This window comes from Bombina bombina, chromosome 5 (assembly GCF_027579735.1).
Source record: "Bombina bombina isolate aBomBom1 chromosome 5, aBomBom1.pri, whole genome shotgun sequence".
In the NCBI taxonomy this organism is placed as follows: Eukaryota; Metazoa; Chordata; class Amphibia; order Anura; family Bombinatoridae; genus Bombina; species Bombina bombina.
The window spans coordinates 341,660,097-341,682,617 of record NC_069503.1 but is presented as its reverse complement, the minus strand read 5'-3'; the positions used below and the strand labels follow the sequence as shown (position 1 = coordinate 341,682,617).

At 39.7% G+C, this 22,521-nt stretch overlaps 1 protein-coding gene across 2 annotated transcripts in view; it reads right to left on the bottom strand.

The window, feature by feature from the left end:
• The window catches only part of SP4 (Sp4 transcription factor), a 255,222-nt gene that overhangs the window by 221,661 nt on the left and 11,040 nt on the right, over positions 1-22,521 (bottom strand). For both annotated transcript variants that reach the window (XM_053714137.1, XM_053714136.1), the window contains exon 4: positions 4,148-4,376. In XM_053714137.1, coding sequence (XP_053570112.1) covers positions 4,148-4,376 — 229 coding nt within the window. The remainder of the gene's footprint in view (positions 1-4,147; positions 4,377-22,521) is intronic.

The following is a 22,521-nucleotide window of genomic DNA, read 5'->3' as shown; positions in this document are numbered from 1 at the left end:
CCCAAAAGAAGATTCCTAATACTAACCACAAACCACTCACCTATATACACCTGTAAAGCCTCTCTGTCACTTCCGGTACATCAGAAAACCGCCCCACCATGCGCATGCGTCCAGGAGTTAGCCAACCGCATGGCTAATTTGCATATTCAATAACGTAATGACGTTTGCGTTCCAACCATGCATAGTTACTCCTTACTGTTTTGGCAGCTAATGCGCATGCCCAGGTGGCTGAAGTTCTAATGATACCGGACTAACTCTTACAAGTATAACTACTCTAAAGTGTAAAAAAACTATCTATACCAAGTTAAAATCAAAGATCTATAATAAGACTACCTGAGTTCTCAGAACAGACTTTATTCCTTTATATTTATAGAGTATTAGGTAAGATACTTAGCATTTTTATATACAGTTTGCTAAGTTAATCACCGCCCCCTTAATTATCTTATCCACAGTCTCCAAACTGTCTATTATCTAGTTAAAGTATTTTATACTATAATTATCAATATAACATATAGCTTCTATGCCAATTGGAGTGCAGTGAGAGACTTAGTTGTGGCTACCGCAATACACTAAACACCATATCTTCAGAGACTTTGTGAACCCATATATTCTGGACCAGTCCATCTTCCTGGGTGTTGATGACCTAGACCGATAAATCATGGACATTTCACTTAAAGGAAGACACCAAAGTCCATCTGTACATTCAGACCCTTGGGAGCCACTGTGTCTAAACGATAAATCCAGGAGGTCTCAACTTGGAGTAGTTTCGTGTTCCTATCTCCACCCCTTCGTAAGGGGGGCACATGATCAATCAACATAGTCCTTAAACTTGCCGCTGTGTGCCCAGCTTGAAGGAAATGTCTGGCGACCGGTTGATCAGATGTTTTCTTGTCAATCGCTTGTCTAATCGCATGGCGATGATTGGCCATTCTATCTCGAAATGTAGTAGAGGTCTTCCCCACATAGACAAGCGAACATGGACACATTAGTATGTATACAACATACGTACTCATACATGACAATCTGTGTAGAATCTTGTATTTTCTCCCAGTGTGTGGGTGGTGAAAGAACATCCCTGTTAACATACTATTGCACGTAGTGCAGTCCCCACATCTATAGCAGCCAACTTTTTTCCTGCTGTCCAGCCAAGTACCTTTTTCATAGCACTTCACAGGGTCATTCTGGACAAGTAAATCCTTCAAATTGGGTGCTCTCTTATAAGCCATCCGTGGGGCTGATGTGTGCAGGAATGGTAGTGATTTGTCAGTATTGATAATGTCCCAGTTCTTCTTGACCGATTCAGACAATATTTTGGACACGGGGTTGAACGTGGTAACAAAGTTAATGATATCGTTACTGTTTTCTACTTTATCAGTAGGATCATGTGGTTGTAGCAGGGATATTTGATCATCCCCGGCCAGGTTGGTTTGCACCTGTGTTATCAGTTTTCTTGCATATCCTCGTTGCTCCAATTTCTTAATCATTTCATCCTCCTGTACTCTTCTAGTCTCTCTTAATGTGTTATTGCGGGCCACCCGCGTGAGTTGAGAGGATACCACACTCTTTTTTTGATGTTCAGGGTGAAAACTTGTGGATAGCAACAATGAGTTTCTATCCGTCGGTTTTGAATATAAGGAGGTAGAAAATTTGTAACAATCATCCTCTGTATTAACAGATATGTTTAGATCTAGGAATGGTATGCTCACCCTGTTATGGGCCACTTTAAATCGAATAGTTGACTCAAGCTGATTTAAGCTGTCAACCCACTGTCCTAGGGATTCCTCTGACCCTCTCCATACCAAAAACACATCGTCAATATACCTGACGTACAGTTTAATTTTATCAATTGTGCGAATGTGCATGACCATAGTCTCATACCAAGACATATACAGATTGGCGTATGCGGGAGCCATATTTGAACCCATTGCAGTTCCTGATATTTGTAAGAAGAATTCCTTCTCAAATTTGAAAAAAAAATTTTCCAAACAAAACCTCAATAGTTCCAATAGGAACTCAATGGGTGGTCCCGCATACGCCAATGACTCACTTAACATGGATCTGACCGCCTGTACACCACCATCATGCGGGATGACAGTGTACAAGCTGTCAACATCCATTGTAACAAGTAGGTCATCTGGACCAAGTTCATTCCAGGCAAGTAACCTCCGAATGAGTGAGGGAGAATCCAGTATAAAGGAATATGACTCCTTTACAACTGGCTGTAGGTGATGGTCTATGAAAATGGCCACATTAGAACACAAAGAATCCCTGGCAGACACAATAGGTCTGCCAGGCGGTTTAATCAGAGTCTTGTGTACTTTGGGCAATAGGTATAGTACCGGAATAACCGGAAATGCAGTAGTCATATATTCAAATTCATTTTCATCAATCATACCTGATTCTAGCCCATATTTCAATATAAGATCCAATTCCTTCTTAAATGTATTTATTGGATTTCCTCTTAGTTTACAATAGATGCGATTATCAGTCAGCTGTCTATAGGCTTCCTCTCTATAGTCAACATAATTTTGAACCACTATAGAGCCTCCTTTATCCGCCGCATGGATAATGATCGTGGTGTCATTTTTTAAACTCTTTAGAGCCTCCTTTTCCCCTTTAGTGAGGTTAGGGAACAAATTTTCTACTTTTGCTCGTTCACACGTATCATTAATCATGCGTGAAAAACTACGGATAGAAGGGTTTAAGTTAATTGGATCAAACTTGCTCTGACTTTTGAACTTGTTGACACTCTCTTGTTCACTATTTTTAAAAAAATCCTTAATCCTAAGCTGTCTCTGTAATTTGTAGGTTTCAACATTCATTTTGAATTTGTCTATAGCTGGAGTGGGGACAAAGGACAGGCCCTTATTTAGCAAACTTTTCTCATCTAAACTTAAAGCTCTGTCACTTAAATTGTAGATAATATCTATTTTTTCTATTTTTTCTTGCCCGTTTTTTTCTTTGAATCATCCCCTCCTCGTGTGCGGTCTTGCTCGTTTTGCTTTACTGGAAGCGGAGGTTTTTTGGAGGATCTGGTGCTCACCCCACCTAAAGGGTGACCAGCATTAACATTAGGGTTGGACTCATCATTATCTGGCCCAGATGAATCACCTCCACTACTGTCAACAGTGTCAGCAATGTTTCTATTATTAAAGCGTCTCCTTCGTCTAAATTGTGGTCTATTGTCCTCCTTCCCATAGAGCCACCTATACACTCTTCTCTCCCTGTAGGTCATCTGGACCAAGTTCATTCCAGGCAAGTAACCTCCGAATGAGTGAGGGAGAATCCAGTATAAAGGAATATGACTCCTTTACAACTGGCTGTAGGTGATGGTCTATGAAAATGGCCACATTAGAACACAAAGAATCCCTGGCAGACACAATAGGTCTGCCAGGCGGTTTAATCAGAGTCTTGTGTACTTTGGGCAATAGGTATAGTACCGGATTCTAGCCCATATTTCAATATAAGATCCAATTCCTTCTTAAATGTATTTATTGGATTTCCTCTTAGTTTACAATAGATGCGATTATCAGTCAGCTGTCTATAGGCTTCCTCTCTATAGTCAACATAATTTTGAACCACTATAGGTTTTCTGATGTACCGGAAGTGACAGAGAGGCTTTACAGGTGTATATAGGTGAGTGGTTTGTGGTTAGTATTAGGAATCTTCTTTTGGGATAGATATGTTCTGATTACCCATTGAAAAAGATACCAATTGGTATCGAAACGTTTGGGAATTTTGTCATATGATGCTGGATACTTAATAAAGGATTTTGAAAGAGACCGGAGAGTGAAGCGTTTTTCTACCTTGAGGGGTTGAACGGATATTGCTATATGTTTTCAGCGCAGCACCCCGGCGGATGTCTTATGTCACAGTGAGTGCACCTGTCTGGATATTTGTATATATATATATATATATATATATATATATATATATATATATATATATATATATATATAGATGGACTTTACATGCAGATACATTTATGTTGTAATCATATCTAATAAATTAATAAAAAAAATATTGATATTTTAAGCAATGTTATGTTCCCTTACCTCGGTTACCTGACATGCAAAATTCAAATACTATTAAACCGTCAACACTTAATATTACTCTATGTAAGAGAAAAACTAAATAATGTACATACCTGCCTTCACCTTCTCTGCAGTTAGGACAAGAACATGCAATTCTTCTTAATCTCTTGCCGGTCTGAACTTCCTGATCGGACGATGGCTGGGACTGCTGAAGTTGCACTTGCGTTATTTGGTCTGGACTGACAGCACCAATTGTTGCATTAGTAATACCCCCAACTGCTACAGTTACAGGAGCGATAGTAGCTTGTTGTACCTTTGTTCCTTCTGATCCTTGCTGCTGACCTACAACATAAATTAGAAAAAAAAGCAAGACAATTAATGTGTCTTACATAAACATACAAACACATATTTTAGTACACACACACAAACACATTTTATACACACGCAAACACACAGACTCACAGTGCCCAAACACTGAGAGTCCACCATCATCAACTGGTTTTATTTGATAATTTATTACAAAGTATTACAATATTTTAATCAGTTGACAATTGTTCTTTATGTGACAGATGTGAGTTGCTTTGTCTTTTTACGATAAAACACCTGATATTAATTCTATTAGAATAGACCTGCTAGTGCTTCTACTAGTGATCCTGTTAGGGCCATAATAATCGTAAAATATTCCAAAATGATAATGATTTCAGTTTCTTTCCATATATATAATAACACTTGAATTACTTGCTCTCACATATTTTATCCCACCATTTTCTTTTTTTCATTTACATGTCTTAAAGCTTGTCCCTTTATGGTTCTCTAATCTCTTCATCTTTATTGTCTTTCATTACTTTTACTCTTCCCTTTTACCATTCAAAATATGTGTAGTTCAGCAAATATCTGAAATCTTATTTATCCTGGAATAACAATAAGATTTTAATTATGTTGCTTTTTTTTGTGGTAAATTAATCCCATTAACCCCTTCACTGCCGGAACTTTAAGAGAAGAACTTGCCCAAAATACTTGAGAATCTTTAGAATGTTTGCCATCACTCCATTTAAACTGAAATATAGCCTTGTTTTTTTTTTTATATATTCACCTCTTCCCTACCTCACCCCAACTTGTCAACACCATTTTAGGTACTGGCAGACAGTGTGTCATAAAAAAATAAATAAAAAATAAATAAATAAATATATATATATTCCTATTTTCTGCAGTGTAGAATCCCCCCTTACCCTCCAACCTCCCTGATCCCTCCCCCAAACAGCTCTCTAACACTCCCCCTCTAACTAATGCTGTCTGCTAATACCTATAAAAAACAAAAAAATATTTATATATATATATACACATATATATATATATATATATATATATATATATATATATATATATATATATATATATATATATATATATATATATATATATATATATATATATATACACACACACACACACACACACACATATATATACACACACACATACACACATACACAGGTATGTGGTTTTAGCTTTCTTTTCACTTGCCAGTGTGTTTAAAAACATGGGGGGGGGGGAGAATCCTTCTATTTTGACAGTCACCTTAAATAACGAACCAGAAATTAGTAATAACCCTCTCAAACTAAATTGTCAACTACCCCTCATCAAACGACCAATTTTAAAGCTCCCCAACCAACACACTTTAAACCCATTATGGCAAGTCCAAAGATCACGTTTCTTTCTCCCCCTTTAAAAGATCACTTGCTTTAAAATGTATTCAACAAACAAAAAGCAGAGATAATAGTTTTACAAGAAACCCATTTTCCCAAAAACAACACACCTAAATTCACCTCCAAAGAATACCCCATGGGCTATTTTAGCTCCACAACAAAGAAACAAAAAGTGTAGGCATACTAGTTAAAGGTATTAACTAAAGACATAATACTCATATGCTAAATTACTTGAAACTGATACATTATAACTGTAAAAAGCTGACATGAAAATATCACCTGAGCATCTCTATATAAAAAAGGAAGATATTTTACCTCACAATTTCTTCAGCCCAGCAGAGTAAGTTCTGTGTAAAAAGTTATACTTAGCTGCAGGTAAAAAAAAAAAAAAAAAAGAAGAAATGAACAGCAGCCAATCAGCATCAGTGGCGAGATGGGTTAATAAACTATGCGCTGTGGGGGTAAAAGCTATTAAGTCTAAAAGAAGTAATCTCAAAAACTTCAAATGTAGGTAAATTCTGGGAAGGATAAGACTCTTAAGCGCTACTGCTTAATTACCCGATATGGAAAGATAGTCTTACTATGTCATTTGAATCAATAAATTCTGTTTATTTTGAACACAATATAGATACAAACAGTCTGGATTCCCGCATCACACTTAGGGAGACTTCCCTAAGTGTCATAATTTGCATAAATAAAAAGAGAGAAGCGCTCAACCTGGGAACGAACAATAGCATAATAGCTTGTTCTATGGCTAGTTACCACCCAAGAAACAGCCTTTTTTTACTCAACATGTGCCTTTCACAGAGAAGAACTTTACCGAAGCATATCAGTCTGATCCTGACTTCACAGTACAGTCCAGCCCCGAAATACCAGGCAATCCCTTTCTGAACGAGAGAAACAGCAAAACCCCAGACGTACGTTTCGGCCTATTGTGGGCCTCATCAGTGAGGTGCAGCCATATCCCTCTAGGCACACTGAGCAACGGGTCCACGTCTGGATTCCCGCATCACACTTAGGGAGACTTCCCTAAGTGTCATAATTTGCATAAATAAAAAGAGAGAAGTGCTCAACCTGGGAACGAACAATAGCATAATAGCTTGTTCTATGGCTAGTTACCACCCAAGAAGCAGCCTCTTTTTGAAGTCTCCCTAAGTGTGATGCGGGAATGCAGACGTGGACCCGTTGCTCGGTGTGCCTAGAGGGATATGGCTGCACCTCACTGACGAGGCCCACAATAGGCCGAAACGTACATCTGGGGTTTTGCTGTTTCTCTCGTTCAGAGAGGGATTGAATGGTATTTCGGGGCTGGACTCTGTGAAGTCAGGATCAGACTGATATGCTTCAGGAAAGTTATTCTCTGTGAAAGGCACATGTTGAGAAAAAAGAGGCTGCTTCTTGGGTGGTAACTAGCCATAGATCAAGCTATAATGCTATTGTTCGTTCCCAGGTTGAGCGCTTCTCTCTTCTTATCTCAGCACTGCTGATGCTGATTGGCTAATTCTTGGAAGGATAAGACTCTTAAGCGCTACTGCTTAATTACCCGATATGGAAAGATAGTCTTACTATGTAATTTGAATCAATACATTCTGTTTATTTTGAACACAATATAGATACAAACAGTTAGATCTAAAAGTTTGAAATAAAAATATAGTCTAAATCACTGTTAGTTAAAACAAATATTTAAAACAGATAGTTAAAACAAATAGGTTGGCCAACCTAAAAACATGAGTCGGATGAATCAATATAATATGCTATAATCTCATAGATGTATTGAATAAGCAAGTTAATATATTTATATATGTCTGGATATATTTCAGCCTAGGTAAAGATTGCAGATATTATTTGTGGATCTGATGTGGCGCAATTTATGATACAATAAAGTATTCACAAAGAATATTTGCAATGTTTAGTGATATTTATTTCAGTGTAAAAATAAAAACATACAAACAATTTTCATCAATAGTATCAGCCTTAAACGTATAAATGATTACATAAAAAATTTAGTAAAATACTGAAAGGATGAAAGTCTTTTTGTAGAGAACCTGGAAATAGCAGTATACTGCTTAAGCTGGTAAGTGTTAAAAGAGTGGAAGTCTTTATTGCGGCAATTGTATGCTCGACAATGAACTGCTTATTAAGCTTCAACAGAAGCACACTTAATAACAGCCAGCAAGAAGGATTCTGCTGAAACCTGCAAAGGGAAGTACTCTGAAACAAAGAGAGTACGGAGCTAACTCCCTGCTATTTGGAAGATTTAGGAGTGGTAACAGTAACCACACACCATTGCAACTATTCCAGCATTCACTCCACCACGAACACACAGTGTGGACAAAAGGCACTAAAAAAAAAAGGGACAACACGAAAATCAAAAACAACAGAGATAGACGAACAGAAAAAAACGCTAAAGACACCTGTAACTGTGAGTACATTAAGAAAGTTCATGTAAAAAGCGGATCACGCCAATCACAAAGCAGTACTCTATAACTTTACTTTTGACGACTCCAAAAACTTGCCTAGTGACACACCCACACAAACATTTACGAAGGACATAACAGCGAATCTTAATAAGCAGTTCATTGTAGAGCATACAATTGCCGCAATAAAGACTTCCACTCTTTTAACACTTACCAGCTTAAGCAGTATACTGCTATTTCCAGGGTCTCTACAAAAAGACTTTTATCCTTTCAGTATTTTACTAATTTTTTTTATGTAATCATTTATACGTTTAAGGCTGATACTATTGATGAAAATTGTTTGTATGTTTTTATTTTTACACTGAAATAAACATCACTAAACATTGCAAATATTCTTTGTGAATACTTTATTGTATCATAAATTGTGCCACATCAGATCCACAAATAATATCTGCAATCTTTACCTAGGCTGAAATATATCCAGACATATATAAATATATTAACTTGCTTATTCAATACATCTATGAGATTATAGCATATTATATTGATTCATCCGACTCATGTTTTTAGGTTGGCCAACCTATTTGTTTTAACTATCTGTTTTAAATATTTGTTTTAACTAACAGTGATTTAGACTATATTTTTATTTCAAACTTTTAGATCTAACTGTTTGTATCTATAGTGTGCTCAAAATAAACAGAATTTATTGATTCAAATTACATAGTAAGACTATCTTTTCATATCGGGTAATTAAGCAGTAGCGCTTAAGAGTCTTATCCTTCCCAGAATTAGCCAATCAGCATCAGCAGTGCTGAGATAAGAAGAGAGAAGCGCTCAACCTGGGAACGAACAATAGCATTATAGCTTGCTCTATGGCTAGTTACCACCCAAGAAGCAGACTCTTTTTTCTCAACATGTGCCTTTCACAGAGAATAACTTTCCTGAAGCATATCAGTCTGATCCTGACTTCACAGAATCCAGCCACGAAATACTAGGCAATCCCTCTCTGAACGAGAGAAACAGCAAAACCCCAGATGTACGTTTCGGCCTATTGTGGGCCTCGTCAGTGAGGTGCAGCCATATCCCTCTAGGCACACCGAGCAACGGGTCCACGTCTGCATTCCCGCATCACACTTAGGGAGACTTCAAAAAGAGGCTGCTTCTTGGGTGGTAACTAGCCATAGAACAAGCTATTATGCTATTGTTCGTTCCCAGGTTGAGCGCTTCTCTCTTTTTATTTATGCAAATTATGACACTTAGGGAAGTCTCCCTAAGTGTGATGTGGGAATCCAGACGTGGACCTGTTGCTCAGTGTGCCTAGAGGGATATGGCTGCACCTCACTAATGAGGCCCACAATAGGCCGAAACGTAGGTCTGGGGTTTTGCTGTTTCTCTCGTTCAGAAAGGGATTGCCTGGTATTTCGGGGCTGGACTGTACTGTGAAGTCAGGATCAGACTGATATGCCACAGGAAAGTTCTTCTCTGTGAAAGGCACATGTTGAGCAAAAAGAGGCTGCTTCTTGGGTGGTAACTAGCCATAGAACAAGCTATTATGCTATTGTTCGTTCCCAGGTTGAGCGCTTCTCTCTTTTTATTTCAGCAGTGCTGAGGTCATGAACTCTTTTACTGTGATCTCATGAGATTTCACTGAACTCTCATGAGATTTGATTATAAACTTCCTTTCACTGAATAGGGAAATAACATAACATGAGAGTGCACGAGGCTCCACCCTTCGGCTGTCCCAGGACATACATACTAATATGCTGCTTAGAAGTCCTTTACAATGGGATGTGGCTACTGAGAAACTTTTGAGGTAAAATATCTTTCTTTTTTACATAGAGATGTTCAAGTGATATTTTCTAGTCAGCTTTTTACAGCTATACTGCATCACTTTCAAGTGTTTAAACATTTGGGTATTATGGCCCTTTAAGTAATCTCTCCCTTTCCAATAAATACAGACAGTCCAAGATCTTGAAGGGAGATATATCATAACAGGGTTTTTATATCATAGACCCATTACATTAATAAACCTATATGCTCCAAATAAGAATCAAGGATAATTCGTCAACATCCAAACCAAAAAAATAATAATTTATGCTTACCTGATAAATTGATTTCTTCTATGGTAAGACGAGTCCACGGATTCATCCTTTACTTGTGGGATATTATCCTTCCGTACAGGAAGTGGCAAAGAGCACCACAGCAGAGCTGTCTATATAGCTCCTCCCTTAGCTCCACCCCCCAGTCATTCGACCGAAGGTACAGGAAGAAAAAGGAGAAACTACAATGTTGCAGAGTTTAAATAAAAAAAAAAGCATTCTGTCTTAAAATGACAGGGCGGGCCGTGGACTCGTCTTACCATAGAAGAAATCAATTTATCAGGTAAGCATAAATTTACTTTTCTTCTATAAAGGTAAGACGAGTCCATGGATTCATCCTTTACTTGTGGGATACAATACCAAAGCTATAGGACACGGATGAACGGGAGGGACAAGACAGATGGTTAAACAGAAGGCACCACTGCTTGAAGAACTTTTCTCCCAAAAATAGCCTCCGAAAAAGCAAAGGTATCAAATTTGTAAAAGGTATGAAGCGAAGACCAAGTCGCAGCCTTACAAATCTGTTCAACAGAAGCATCATTTTTAAAAGCCCATGTGGAAGCCACCGCTCTAGTAGAGTGAGCTGTAATTCTTTCAGGAGGCTGCTGTCCAGCAGTCTCGTATGCCAAACGGATGATGCTTTTCAGCCAAAAAGAAAGAGGTAGCCGTAGCCTTTTGACCTCTACGTCTTCCAGAATAGACAACAAACAAAGAAGATGTTTGACGGAAAGGATTAGGAGGAAGGATTAGGACACAGAGAAGGAACAACAATTTCCTGATTAATATTCCTATTAGTAACAACCTTAGGAAGGAATCCAGGTTTGGCACGCAAAACCACCTTATCAGCATGGAAAACAAGATAAGGCGAGTCGCACTGCAATGCAGATAGTTCAGAAACTCTTCGAGCCGAAGACATAGCAACTAAAAACAGAACTTTTCAAGATACAAGCTTAATATCTATGGAATGCATAGGTTCAAACGGAACCCCTTGAAGAACTTAAAGAACTAAATTCAAACTCCATGGCGGAGCAACAGGTTTAAACACAGGCTTGATTCTAACTAAAGCCTGACAAAACGACTGAACGTCTGGAACATCTGCCAGACGCTTGTGCAGTAAAATTGAATAAAGCAGATATCTGTCCCTTTAAGGAACTAGCTGACAGCCCCTTCTCCAATCCTTCTTGGAGAAAGGACAAAATCCTAGGAATCCTGATCTTACTCCATGAGTAGCCCTTGGATTCGCACCAATAAAGATATTTACGCCATATCTTATGATAAATTTTCTTAGTGACAGGCTTTCGAGCCTGAATCAAGGTATCTATGACCGACTCAGAGAAACCCCGCTTGGATAAAATAAAGCGTTCAATATCCAGGCAGTCAGCCGCAGAGAAACTAGATTTGGATGCTGGAACGGACCTTAAATCAGAAGGTCCTGTCTCAGTGGCAGAGTCCATGGTGGAAGAGATGACATGTCCACCAGGTCTGCATACCAAATCCTGTGTGGCCACGCAGGTGCTATCAAAATCACTGAAACTCTCTCCTGTTTGATTCTGGCAATCAAACGAGGAAGGAGAGGAAATGGTGGAAACACATAAGCCAGGTTGAACGACCAGGGTACTGCTAGAGCATCTATCAGTACTGCCTGAGGATCCCTTGACCTGGACCCGTAACAAGGAAGTTTGGCGTTCTGACGAGACGCCATCAGATCCAATTATGGTGTGCCCCATTGCTGAATCAATTGTGCAAACACCTCCGGATGGAGTTCCCACTCCCCCGGATGAAAAGTCTGACGACTTAGAAAATCCGCTTCCCAGTTCTCCACCCCTGGGATATAGATTGCTGATAGATGGCAAGAGTGAATCTCTGCCCATCAAATTATTTTGGTAACCTATATGATCGCAAGAGAACTCTTTGTTCCCCCCTGATGATTGATTATATGCTACAGTCGTGATATTGTCCGACTGGAATATTATGAATCTGGCCAAAGCCAGCTGAGGCCACCCCTGAAGCGCGTTGAATATCGCTCTCAGTTCTAGAATATTGATCGGGAGGAGAGCCTCCTCCTGAGTCCACAAACCCTGTGCTTTCAGGGAATTCCAGACTGCACCCCAGCCCAATAGGCTGGCGTCCGTCATCACTATGACCCACGTTGACCTGCGGAAACACATTCCCTGGGACAGATGATCCTGTGACAACCACCAAAGAAGAGAGTCTCTGGTCTCTTGATCCAGATTTATCTGAGGAGATAAATCTACATAATATCCATTCCACTGATTGAGCATGCATAGTTGCAGTGGTCTGAGATGCAAGCGAGCAAACGGAACTATGTCCATTGCCGCTACCATTAGTCCGATTACCTCCATACACTGAGCCACTGACGGCCGAGGAATGGAATGAAGAGCTCGGCAGGGGATTAAAATCTTTGATTTCCTGACCTCCGTCAGAAAAATGTTCATGTCCACCGAATCTATCAGAGTTCCCAGGAATGGAACTCTTGTGAGAGGGATAAGTGAACTCTTTTTTACGTTCACCTTCCACCCGTGAGATCTTAGAAAAGCTAACACAATATCCGTGGCTAGCTGGTAAGTCGACGCCTGAATTAAGATATCGTCCAGATAAGGCGCAACTGCTATGCCCCGCGGCCTTAGAACCGCCAGAAGGGACCCTAGCACCTTTGTGAAAATTCTGGGAGCTGTGGCCAACCCGAAGGGAAGAGCCACAAACTGGTAATGCTTGTCCAGAAAGGCGAACCTGAGGAACTGGTGATGATCTTTGTGGATAGGGATGTGTAGATACGCATCCTTTAAGTCCACGGTGGTCATATATTGACCCTCCTGGATCATTGGTAAAATAGTCCGAATAGTCTCCATCTTGAAAGATGGGACTCTGAGGAATTTGTTTAAGATCTTGAGATCTAAAATTGGTCTGAAGGTTCCCTCTTTTTTGGGAACCACAAACAGATTGGAGTAAAACCCCTGCCCCTGTTCTGTTTCCGGAACTGGGCGGATCACTCCCATGGTATATAGGTCTTCTACACAGCGTAAGAACGCCTCTCTTTTTGTCTGGTTTGCAGACAATTGAGAAAGATAGAATCTCCCCCTTGGAGGAGAATCTTTGAAATCTAGAAGATACCCGTGGGTTACGATTTCTAAAGCCCAGGAGTCCTGAACGTCCCTTGCCCAAGCCTGAGCGAAGAGAGAAAGTCTGCCCCCTACTAGATCCGGTCCCGGATCGGGGGCCACCCCTTCATGCTGTCTTGGTGGCAGCAGCGGGCTTCTTGGCCTGTTTACCTTTGTTCCAAGTCTGGTTAGGTCTACAGATTGACTTGAGCAAAATTCCCCTCTTGTTTTGCAGCAGGGGAAGAGGTAGAGGGACCACCTTTGAAGTTTCGAAAGGAATGAAAATTATTTTGTTTGGTCCTCATCTTATTCGTCTTATCCTGAAGAAGGGCATGGCCTTTCCCTCCAGTGATGTCTGAAATGATCTCTTTCAGTTCAGGCCCGAATAGGGTCTTACCTTTGAAAGGGATGGCTAAAAGCTTAGATTTTGATGACACATCAGCAGACCAGGACTTAAGCCATAACGCTCTAAAATGGCAAAACCTGAATTCTTTGCCGCTAATTTAGCCAGTTGAAAAGCGGCATCTGTAATGAAAGAATTAGCTAGCTTGAGAGCCCTAATTCTATCCAGAATATCATCTAATGGGGTCTCAACCTGAAGAGCCTCCTCCAGAGCCTTGAACCAAAAAGCAGCTGGAGTAGTTACAGGAACAATGCACGCTATAGGTTGGAGAAGAAAACCCTGATGTACAAATATTTTCTTTAGGAGACCCTCTAATTTTTTATCCATAGGTCTTTGAAAGCACAACTGTCCTCAATAGGTATAGTTGTATGCTTAGCCAGGGTAGAAATAGCTCCCTCCACCTTAGGAACTGTCTGCCACGAGTCCCGCATGGTGTCTGATATGAGAAACATTTTCTTAAAAGTAGGAGGGGGAGCGAACGGAATACCTGGTCTATCCCACTCCTTAGTAACAATGTCCGAAATCCTCTTAGGGACCGGAAAAACATCAGTGTAGGCAGGAACCTCTAGAAATCTGTCCATTTTACACAATTTCTCTGGAACTACAATAGGGTCACAATCATCCAGAGTCGCTAAAACCTCCCTGAGCAACAAGCGGAGGTGTTCTAGTTTAAATTTAAAAGCCGTCATATCTGAGTCTGTCTGAGAGAACATCTTTCCTGAATCAGAAATCTCCCCCTCAGACAGCAAATCCCTCACCCCCAACTCAGAACATTGTGAGGGTACATCGGATATGGCTAATAAAGCGTCAGAGGGCTCAGCATTTGTTCTCACACCAGACCTACTGAGCTTCCCCTGCAACCCAGGCAGTTTAGATAAAACCTCTGTGAGGGTAGTATTCATAACTGAATTAGATGACATAACCTGATTCCCTTCTGACTGAGAATCATCCTGCAAAATACTTTTAGTAGCTAAAATATGTTCTTTGCAATTTATTGACCTTTCAGTGCATGAGGGACACATTCTAAGTGGGGGTTCCACAATGGCTTCTAAACATATTGAACATTGACTTTCCTCAATGTCAGACATGTTGAACAGGCTAGTAATGACTACAAACATGCTTGAAAACACTTTATTTAGTGAAAAAATAACAATCTTAAAAAACGGTACTGCGCCTTTAAGAGAAAAAAAGCATACACGTTCTGCAAAACTGCTTTAAAATGCACCAAACTTTACAAATTTTTGATATCAGACGCAATTTGTGTAGATAAGTTTGCCCCACAAGAAAAATAAACATTTAACCCTTTATTGTGCAAACCGGATTGATAATAAGAACTAAATACAAAAAAAATACCCCCAGCAGGGATTGGAAAAATGGGGTTAAAGGTTTGATTTGGCCCAAAACTTCCACAAGGACCCTGAGGAGTTGGAGCTTGCTGCTTGCTAAGTGAATAAAACTGCGCATCTGAGGCGTGAAAATAGGCCCCGCCCATCTCCCTTGATGTCTTTACAGCCTCAAAGAACCGCACCAGAGCGGTTTTAAACTAGCCATGTGGGTTCTGAGACCCAAAAAATAAGCCAAGTGTACCCTCAATAAAGATGCCAAAAAAACGTTTTTGCCCAAAAAATGTTAACAGCACTCCCAGTTCACAAAACGTTTGCCCACAAACATTCAAAAACTTAGTGTCAACCATTTTTTAATTAGCCCCTTATGCAAGCTTAGCAATGCCCTTCTATAGCTCTTAGGATTACTGCTTACCCTCATGGGGATACGGTCAGCCTTTCTGAAATACACAGTCTCTCCAGAAAAAATGACTGAACATACCTAACTGCTATATAGCATGAAAACGTTCCTCACACTGAAGTTTCTTGTACTCCTCAGGCTCTGTGGGAACTGCTCTGGATCTTAGTGACAAATGCTAAGATCATCATCCTCCAGGCAGACGTCTTCAGCCATCTGCTGTCTGAGAGTAAATAGTACACACCGGTATCATTTAAAACAAAAAACTCTTGCTTGAAGAAATTAAAAACGAATATTTTATCACCTCTTTCACTTTACCCTTCCTAGTACTTAGAGTAGGCAAAGAGAATGACTGGGGGGTGGAGCTAAGGGAGGAGCTATATAGACAGCTCTGCTGTGGTGTTCTTTGCCACTTCCTGTGAGTAGGAGGATAATATCCCACAAGTAAAGGATGAATCCGTGGACTTGTCGTACCTTATAGAAGAAATACAAGTAAAGTCTGTGTTGTGTGATTTTTTATTAGGTTTATAACGCTGTTTTAGCAAATGTTTTTGTTCATTTAACTTAGTTTAATTATATATTCTGTGTTGTGTGATTATTTGATACTGTTTATAATGCTGTTTAGCATTTAAAGTCTTCATTTCAAAGCTTTAAAAATAATGTATTAGGTGTTATTTATGATAATTTTGAGAGGGGCCTGGAACCTAACTCCCTCACTTCCCATTGACTTACATTATAAACTGGGTTTCAATTTACAACGGTTTCAATTTACAACCATTCCTTCTGGAACCTAACCCCGGCGTAAACTGAGGGCTACCTGTACCATCATCATTCATCTGGATGACAAGGGTGGTGGTATTGTCATTATGGATTACAGTGACTATAGGATAGAGGCGATTAGACAACTAACTGATTCTGGTGTATACATTAAATTGAGGAGCAATCCCACGAATATATTTAAAACCAACATAGATCGGTTCCTGAGGTCTGCATCAGAAGCTGGGCATATTAATGAATCAGAATTACATTTTTTTTTATTTTTTTTTTTAACTACTCCATACCCTAAGATACCAGTTTTTTTGTTACCCAAAGTCCATAAGACCCTCATGAATCCCCCCCGGTAGACCTATTGTCTCCGCTTGTGATTCACTTTGTTCTAATATAGCAATTTTTATAGATTTTTTTCTGCAATCTACTGTGAAAGATACTTTTGCCTATTTAAAAGACTCTAGGGCCCCTATTTAACAAAAGGTCTGTCGGACCAGATCCGACAGTGCGGATCAGGTCTGACAGACTTCGATGAATGCAGAGAGCAATACACTCTCCGTATTCAGCATTGCACCAGCAGCTCTTGTGAGCTGCTGGTGCAACGCCGCCCCCTGCAGTTTCGCGGCCGATTGGCTGCCAGCAGGGGGGTGTCAATCAACTGGATCGTATTCGATCGGGTTGAATTGCGGCGATGTCTGTCCGCCTGCTCAGAGCAGGCGGACAGGTTATGGAGCAGTGGTCTATAGATCACTGCTTCATAACTGGTGTTCCTGGCGAGCCAGCATGCTCGCCAAAAACACGGGCCCTCAAGCTCCATCCGGAGCTTGATAAATGGGCCCCTGTGACTTTGATTAAGACTCTAAAGTAGCAAATTGGATAAAACCAAAATGATATCCTTCTTACCATGGATGTGGAAAGCCTATATACCTGTATTCCACATGCAGGTGGCATCCAGACGGCTAGGGTCATGCTGTCAAAATCTGAGTCATACACTAGTCCCCCAATTGAATTTATTTTGGAGTTGCTGGATTTTTGTTTAAATAAGAACTATTTCAGATTTGAGTCCGACTTATTTGCAGACCTCGGGAACAGCCATGGGCTCTAACATGGCCCCGGCATACGCCAATTTGTATATGGCGTGGTACGAAGAATTTGTGATGAAACCATATTTACATCAGAATGTGATACACTACACCTGCTACATCAATAACGTGTTCGTGGTGTGGCAGGGGAGTGTAATAGATTAACAGACATGTGTACAAGAATTAAACAACCTTGATTCACCAATAAAATTCAAAATGGAATTTTCCAATGAGGAAATACACTTTCTGGATTTTAATATTTTTAAAATATGTTTGGATTCCCAGTGCTGTTTGGGCACATCCTTATTTTCTAAATCCACAGAAAGAAATTCCTTACTGGAATCCCATAGTAGTCACCCAGAACATCCGAAAAGAGGGGTCATAGCCTATCAACTCACTCGGGTGGTCAGGAATAATACTGGAGGTGCCACACATGTTGGACTAGATGGATGTAATGGATAAGAAATTGATTGTTCGTGGGAATGACCCTAAACTGGTACATTAAACCAGGACTAGAAGTCTCACTAGAACACAAGATGATCTGTTGAAGGATAAAATTATGAAAACCCCTAATGATGACAGATTGAATTTCATTACCACCTTCGATACAACACATAATATGATGCGTACGGCGATGACAGGTCGCTGGGAACTGATCAAAAGATGCAACCTTCAAGGATGGCATATCGTCATGCCAGCAATTTGAGGGATATCTTTGTGGATACGGATCCTATACGTTGCTACCAAAAATCATGTTGGCTTAAACCCACAAAGCTGGGATGCTTCAGATGTGGCGATTGCACCACATGCCACAGTATGCAAAATGGATCAACGTTTCAACATCCCCATTGCAATAAAAGATACAAGATCAATCATAGATTGACATGCACAAGTTCTTTAGTGATCTATTTACTCATTTGCCCATGTTCCCTAGTTTACGTTGGGAAAACTACAACTACCTTCCTCGAGCGTATGCCAATCATAGGTTTGCCATTAGGGCGGCCATAGAAAAGGGTGACTCGGATCAACCGGTGGCTCACCACTTTGCACGTCACAAACTTAATTTATTAAACCTAAGGACTATGCTGATTGACCATATACCACCTCTACGGAGTGGGGGCAATTGAGCTCAGAAATTGCTGCGTATGAAATCCAAACGGATATTTATGCTGGATACAGTGGCCCCGAAAGGCCTGAACATGATATTGGACTTTACTCCGTTCTTTGGCAGACAATAAAGACCTCTAAAACAGCTGTGTCCATGCATTATTGGGCATCTTCTGACTTGAATGTTTATACAAATCATGAACTGAGATATATTTCGATATGGATCCTTTGAAGTAACCCTATACCAAACTTTGCTATGGATATATACCAGTACACTGGATTGACCAGACTTATCCAATAGCAATTATTTCCTCCATTGATCATGGACTATAATTATTCATTCAGGCACCTCAGTATTTACTTATTGATAAAGTTTCTAACCATACTCCTAGAGATATATGGAGCATAAGTACTTTTAGGTAGTTGAATATATCACCCATAGTATAGGTCTTTTTACCCCATTTTTATTCACTTATTTTCATTTTTGCATGACATATCTGTTAAGTATGACATATCTGTTAAGTAGTGTTTAGGCTTTATTGTGGACCGGTATATTGCGTAATGTGAGTTTCTCATGTCCGGCACTTCTGTTTATAATTCTGTCGTGCATGTCCTTAAGCGATGTTATTATTTTGACAGCTGTCAATACATGCAATCCGTGAGCGACTGGCATTAGGCAATGACGTCACAGACGCCACCGGCCCAAAATACACGTTCCTTACAGCGCAGTTGGCGCTGAAGTGAACCAGTTGCAGATGATTATGTGCAAGTTGTTATTTACACGTGGGTACAGTATGTAAGGTGAGGTTTGGGGAGGTGATTTTAGGTAAAATTGTTTTGTGATGTGTTTGCATTTGACAAAGGGACCTATGTGGTCCCGAAACGTTATGCCTTTTAACTTGTGAATAATAAATGTGAAGTTTTATTTCAAACAAAGTCCAATGAGTGCTAATCTCTGATTTTGATTTGTTTCAAGTGTTCACCGTACTGAGCTGCTTAGGCAGCCCACGGCAGAACACTGTTTTGCGGAGAGGTGACGTTTTAGCCTTTTATCCAATAGCTGTGTGGAAAATCCGGCTTGGCGCCTGCTGGAACGCACGGCTATTGAATAAGAGGTGGAAACATCACCTCTTAGCAAAACAGCGTTCTGCCGTGTGCTGCTTCAGCAGCCGAGTGCAGCGAATGCTTGAAACAAATAAAGGAGCTTTCAGCATGAAGTATTTAATATAAGCTAATTTTAGCTTAAAGGGACAGTCTAGTACAAAATAAACTTTCATGATTCAGATAGGGCATGTCATTTTTAACAACTTTCCAATTTACTTTTATCACCAATTTTGCTTTGTTCTCTTGGTATTCTTAGTTGAAAGCTAAACCTAGGAGGTTCATATGCTAGATTTCGTAGACCTTGAAGTCCGTCTCTTATCTGAATGCATTTTGACAGTTTTTCACCACTAGAGGGTGTTAGTTCATGTGTGTCATATAGATAACACTGTGCTCACACACGTGGAGTTACCTAGGGGTCAGCACTGATTGGCTAAAAGGCAAGTCTGTCAAAAGAACTGAAATAAGGGTGCAGTTTGCAGAGGCTTAGATACAAGATATTTACAGAGGTAAAAAAGTGTATTAATATAACTGTTGGTTATGCAAAACTAGGATATGGGTAATAAAGGAATTATCTATCTTTTAAAACAATAAAAATTCTGGTGTAGACTGTCCCTTTAATATTGGCTAAAATATTAGCCGGGTGGTGAGTAAACTCAGCTGTGTGGTGCACCCGCTTATATATTCATTTATTTATCACTCTGAGTGCAGTTTGAGTTAGTGTACCTTATTCAGTAACATTGACGACCTATCTAAATTGTAAACAATAATTTAAACATGTTTTACATTTCATGACATTACATATAGAGGTATAATATTGGTCCATTACAAACACATGAGAAATGTGTTCACATGTAAGCTCACAATACAAATGATCATCAATGCACAGTTATTAATACTTACAACCATGCACAAAATCCTGCATGAATCCCTTAGGAAGTTTAGGTCATTTAATTTTTATGTTTAAAACAAAATTTTGAATGGAAGTGAAACTCAAAATTAAACTTTCATATTTGAGACAAAACAAACTATTTGGAAACAAATCTAATTTACTTCTATCATCAAATGCACTTCTTTCTTTTGGTATCCGTTTTTTTTTTTGTTTGTTTTTTTAAGAGCATACCTAGGTAGGCTCATAGGGGAGACAGCAATTCCCTAGACCAGGGGTATCAAACTCAATGTATCTGGGGGCCACTGGTCAAGTGTCCTGCGCTCATGGGGGCCGCTTGAACTAAGTAAGTGCTAGATATACTAGGAACTGAAAGTGACATTTACCCTGCTAAAGAATACTTGGAGCCCATACACCCAGGATTCTAATGGATATGTGCACTGGGCCACTATAAAAGACCAGTTTGTGTCACTTGCACCTTTGGGTGCGCGCTAAATGGGAGTACCCTTATACGTTGGGTTTCCTATACGGTGTTAAGAATACCTCATTGATTGCACTAGGAGTCGCCCTTCCTTTTTATCCATCATAGATCCTCGAATCCTGCATTGACTCTGGAAGGAGCTGCCCCTATACCGTGCACAGTTTGCTGGGACACTGCAAGTTCTCAGGCCGCTCCCCTAGGCATCATCTCTGCCTTCGCACATTGTGAGTATATTTTCAGAAATAGTAGTATATTTGACCATTTATTAGCTACACTAGGAGGAGCCCTTTCTCTTCTTTATATGACATTTACCCAAGTAGTAGTGCATGGTGGGAGTTGTAGCCCACAACAGACTTTAACAGTTGAAACTCAAAGAAATTGAAGTGGGATAAATGGATTTTGAATAAATATTTGCAACTCAAGATGGTACCAAGGGGCTTAAGGTTGAATAAGGTTGAATAAGTTCCCTACCTATGATGTTAAGGATCAGGACTTTATCAGGCTCTTATGGACTGCTCACTTGCTTTGATCTCCCTTTTAATCTAATATAAAGACGTGTTATTATTGGAAGTTAAAACTAAAATTGCTAATATACAATCTGATATGGATAGGTTCAGAGAATGAGATTTTTTTTTAATTTAAAATTATTTTTTAAAAAAACTATAGAGGAATCTAAAAAAAACTGGTCATACAGACTAAGCATACAAAATTTTTACGTGACCAAAAAGATTATACACTAGGCAATGTTTATGTGTGGCGTCGCCACCAAAGTAATAGATCTTGGTTCAATTCTGGGAACCAGGAAGCCCCCTTTGAGTAATGGTAATAACAATAATAAAAATAATAAAAACAAGAAAAGAGGGTATTGTTACAATAGGGGTAATAGACAAAGACAAACAGATTTAGCTCATGAGCCCCCCAAGGTTACCTTTTCAGATTCAGAGGTGGAGGCCTCTGATGAGGACAGGTTTGCCTCAAGTTTTGAGGGGGGCTCAGGAGAAGATCTGATAGCTGGTGAGGATGATAAGACAGAACCTCACAATTGCATTGCCCAAGCCAGTGGTTCCTCTAAAGGGATTCTGAAAAGCTCTGTCAATCAGAGAGCTAGACCCAAAGTCAAACCTGGGCCTATAGCTACAAAGGTATCTAAACCTCAGGTTTTTCACGGTGTTCAGGATCAAGGTATCTGTTGAGATTGAAAAACAGAAAACAAAGCAAATACCAGTAGATATGGTAATTAACATATCTAGTTATCAACTGACTGGGGTTGAGCGTAAAGTACTCAACTATGGTCTTGGATTTATACCGTCAAGAAGTTTTGACTTATTCTAGACCATAGTTGACGTTAATAAACTAATTTGTGACCTTATGGTCCGTAAATATTTTTCTGATTCAGGGCACACTTCTAATCCTAGTGACATAAAATATAATTCCTATGATACAGTTGCACATGACAATTTAGACTTTGTGGATGAATGCACTATGATATCCCTAGAGAGTCTACAATTTGAGGGGAAGAACGCAGCAGAATATCCTTCCATGACAATACCTACACTTAAGCCCAAATCATCCTTC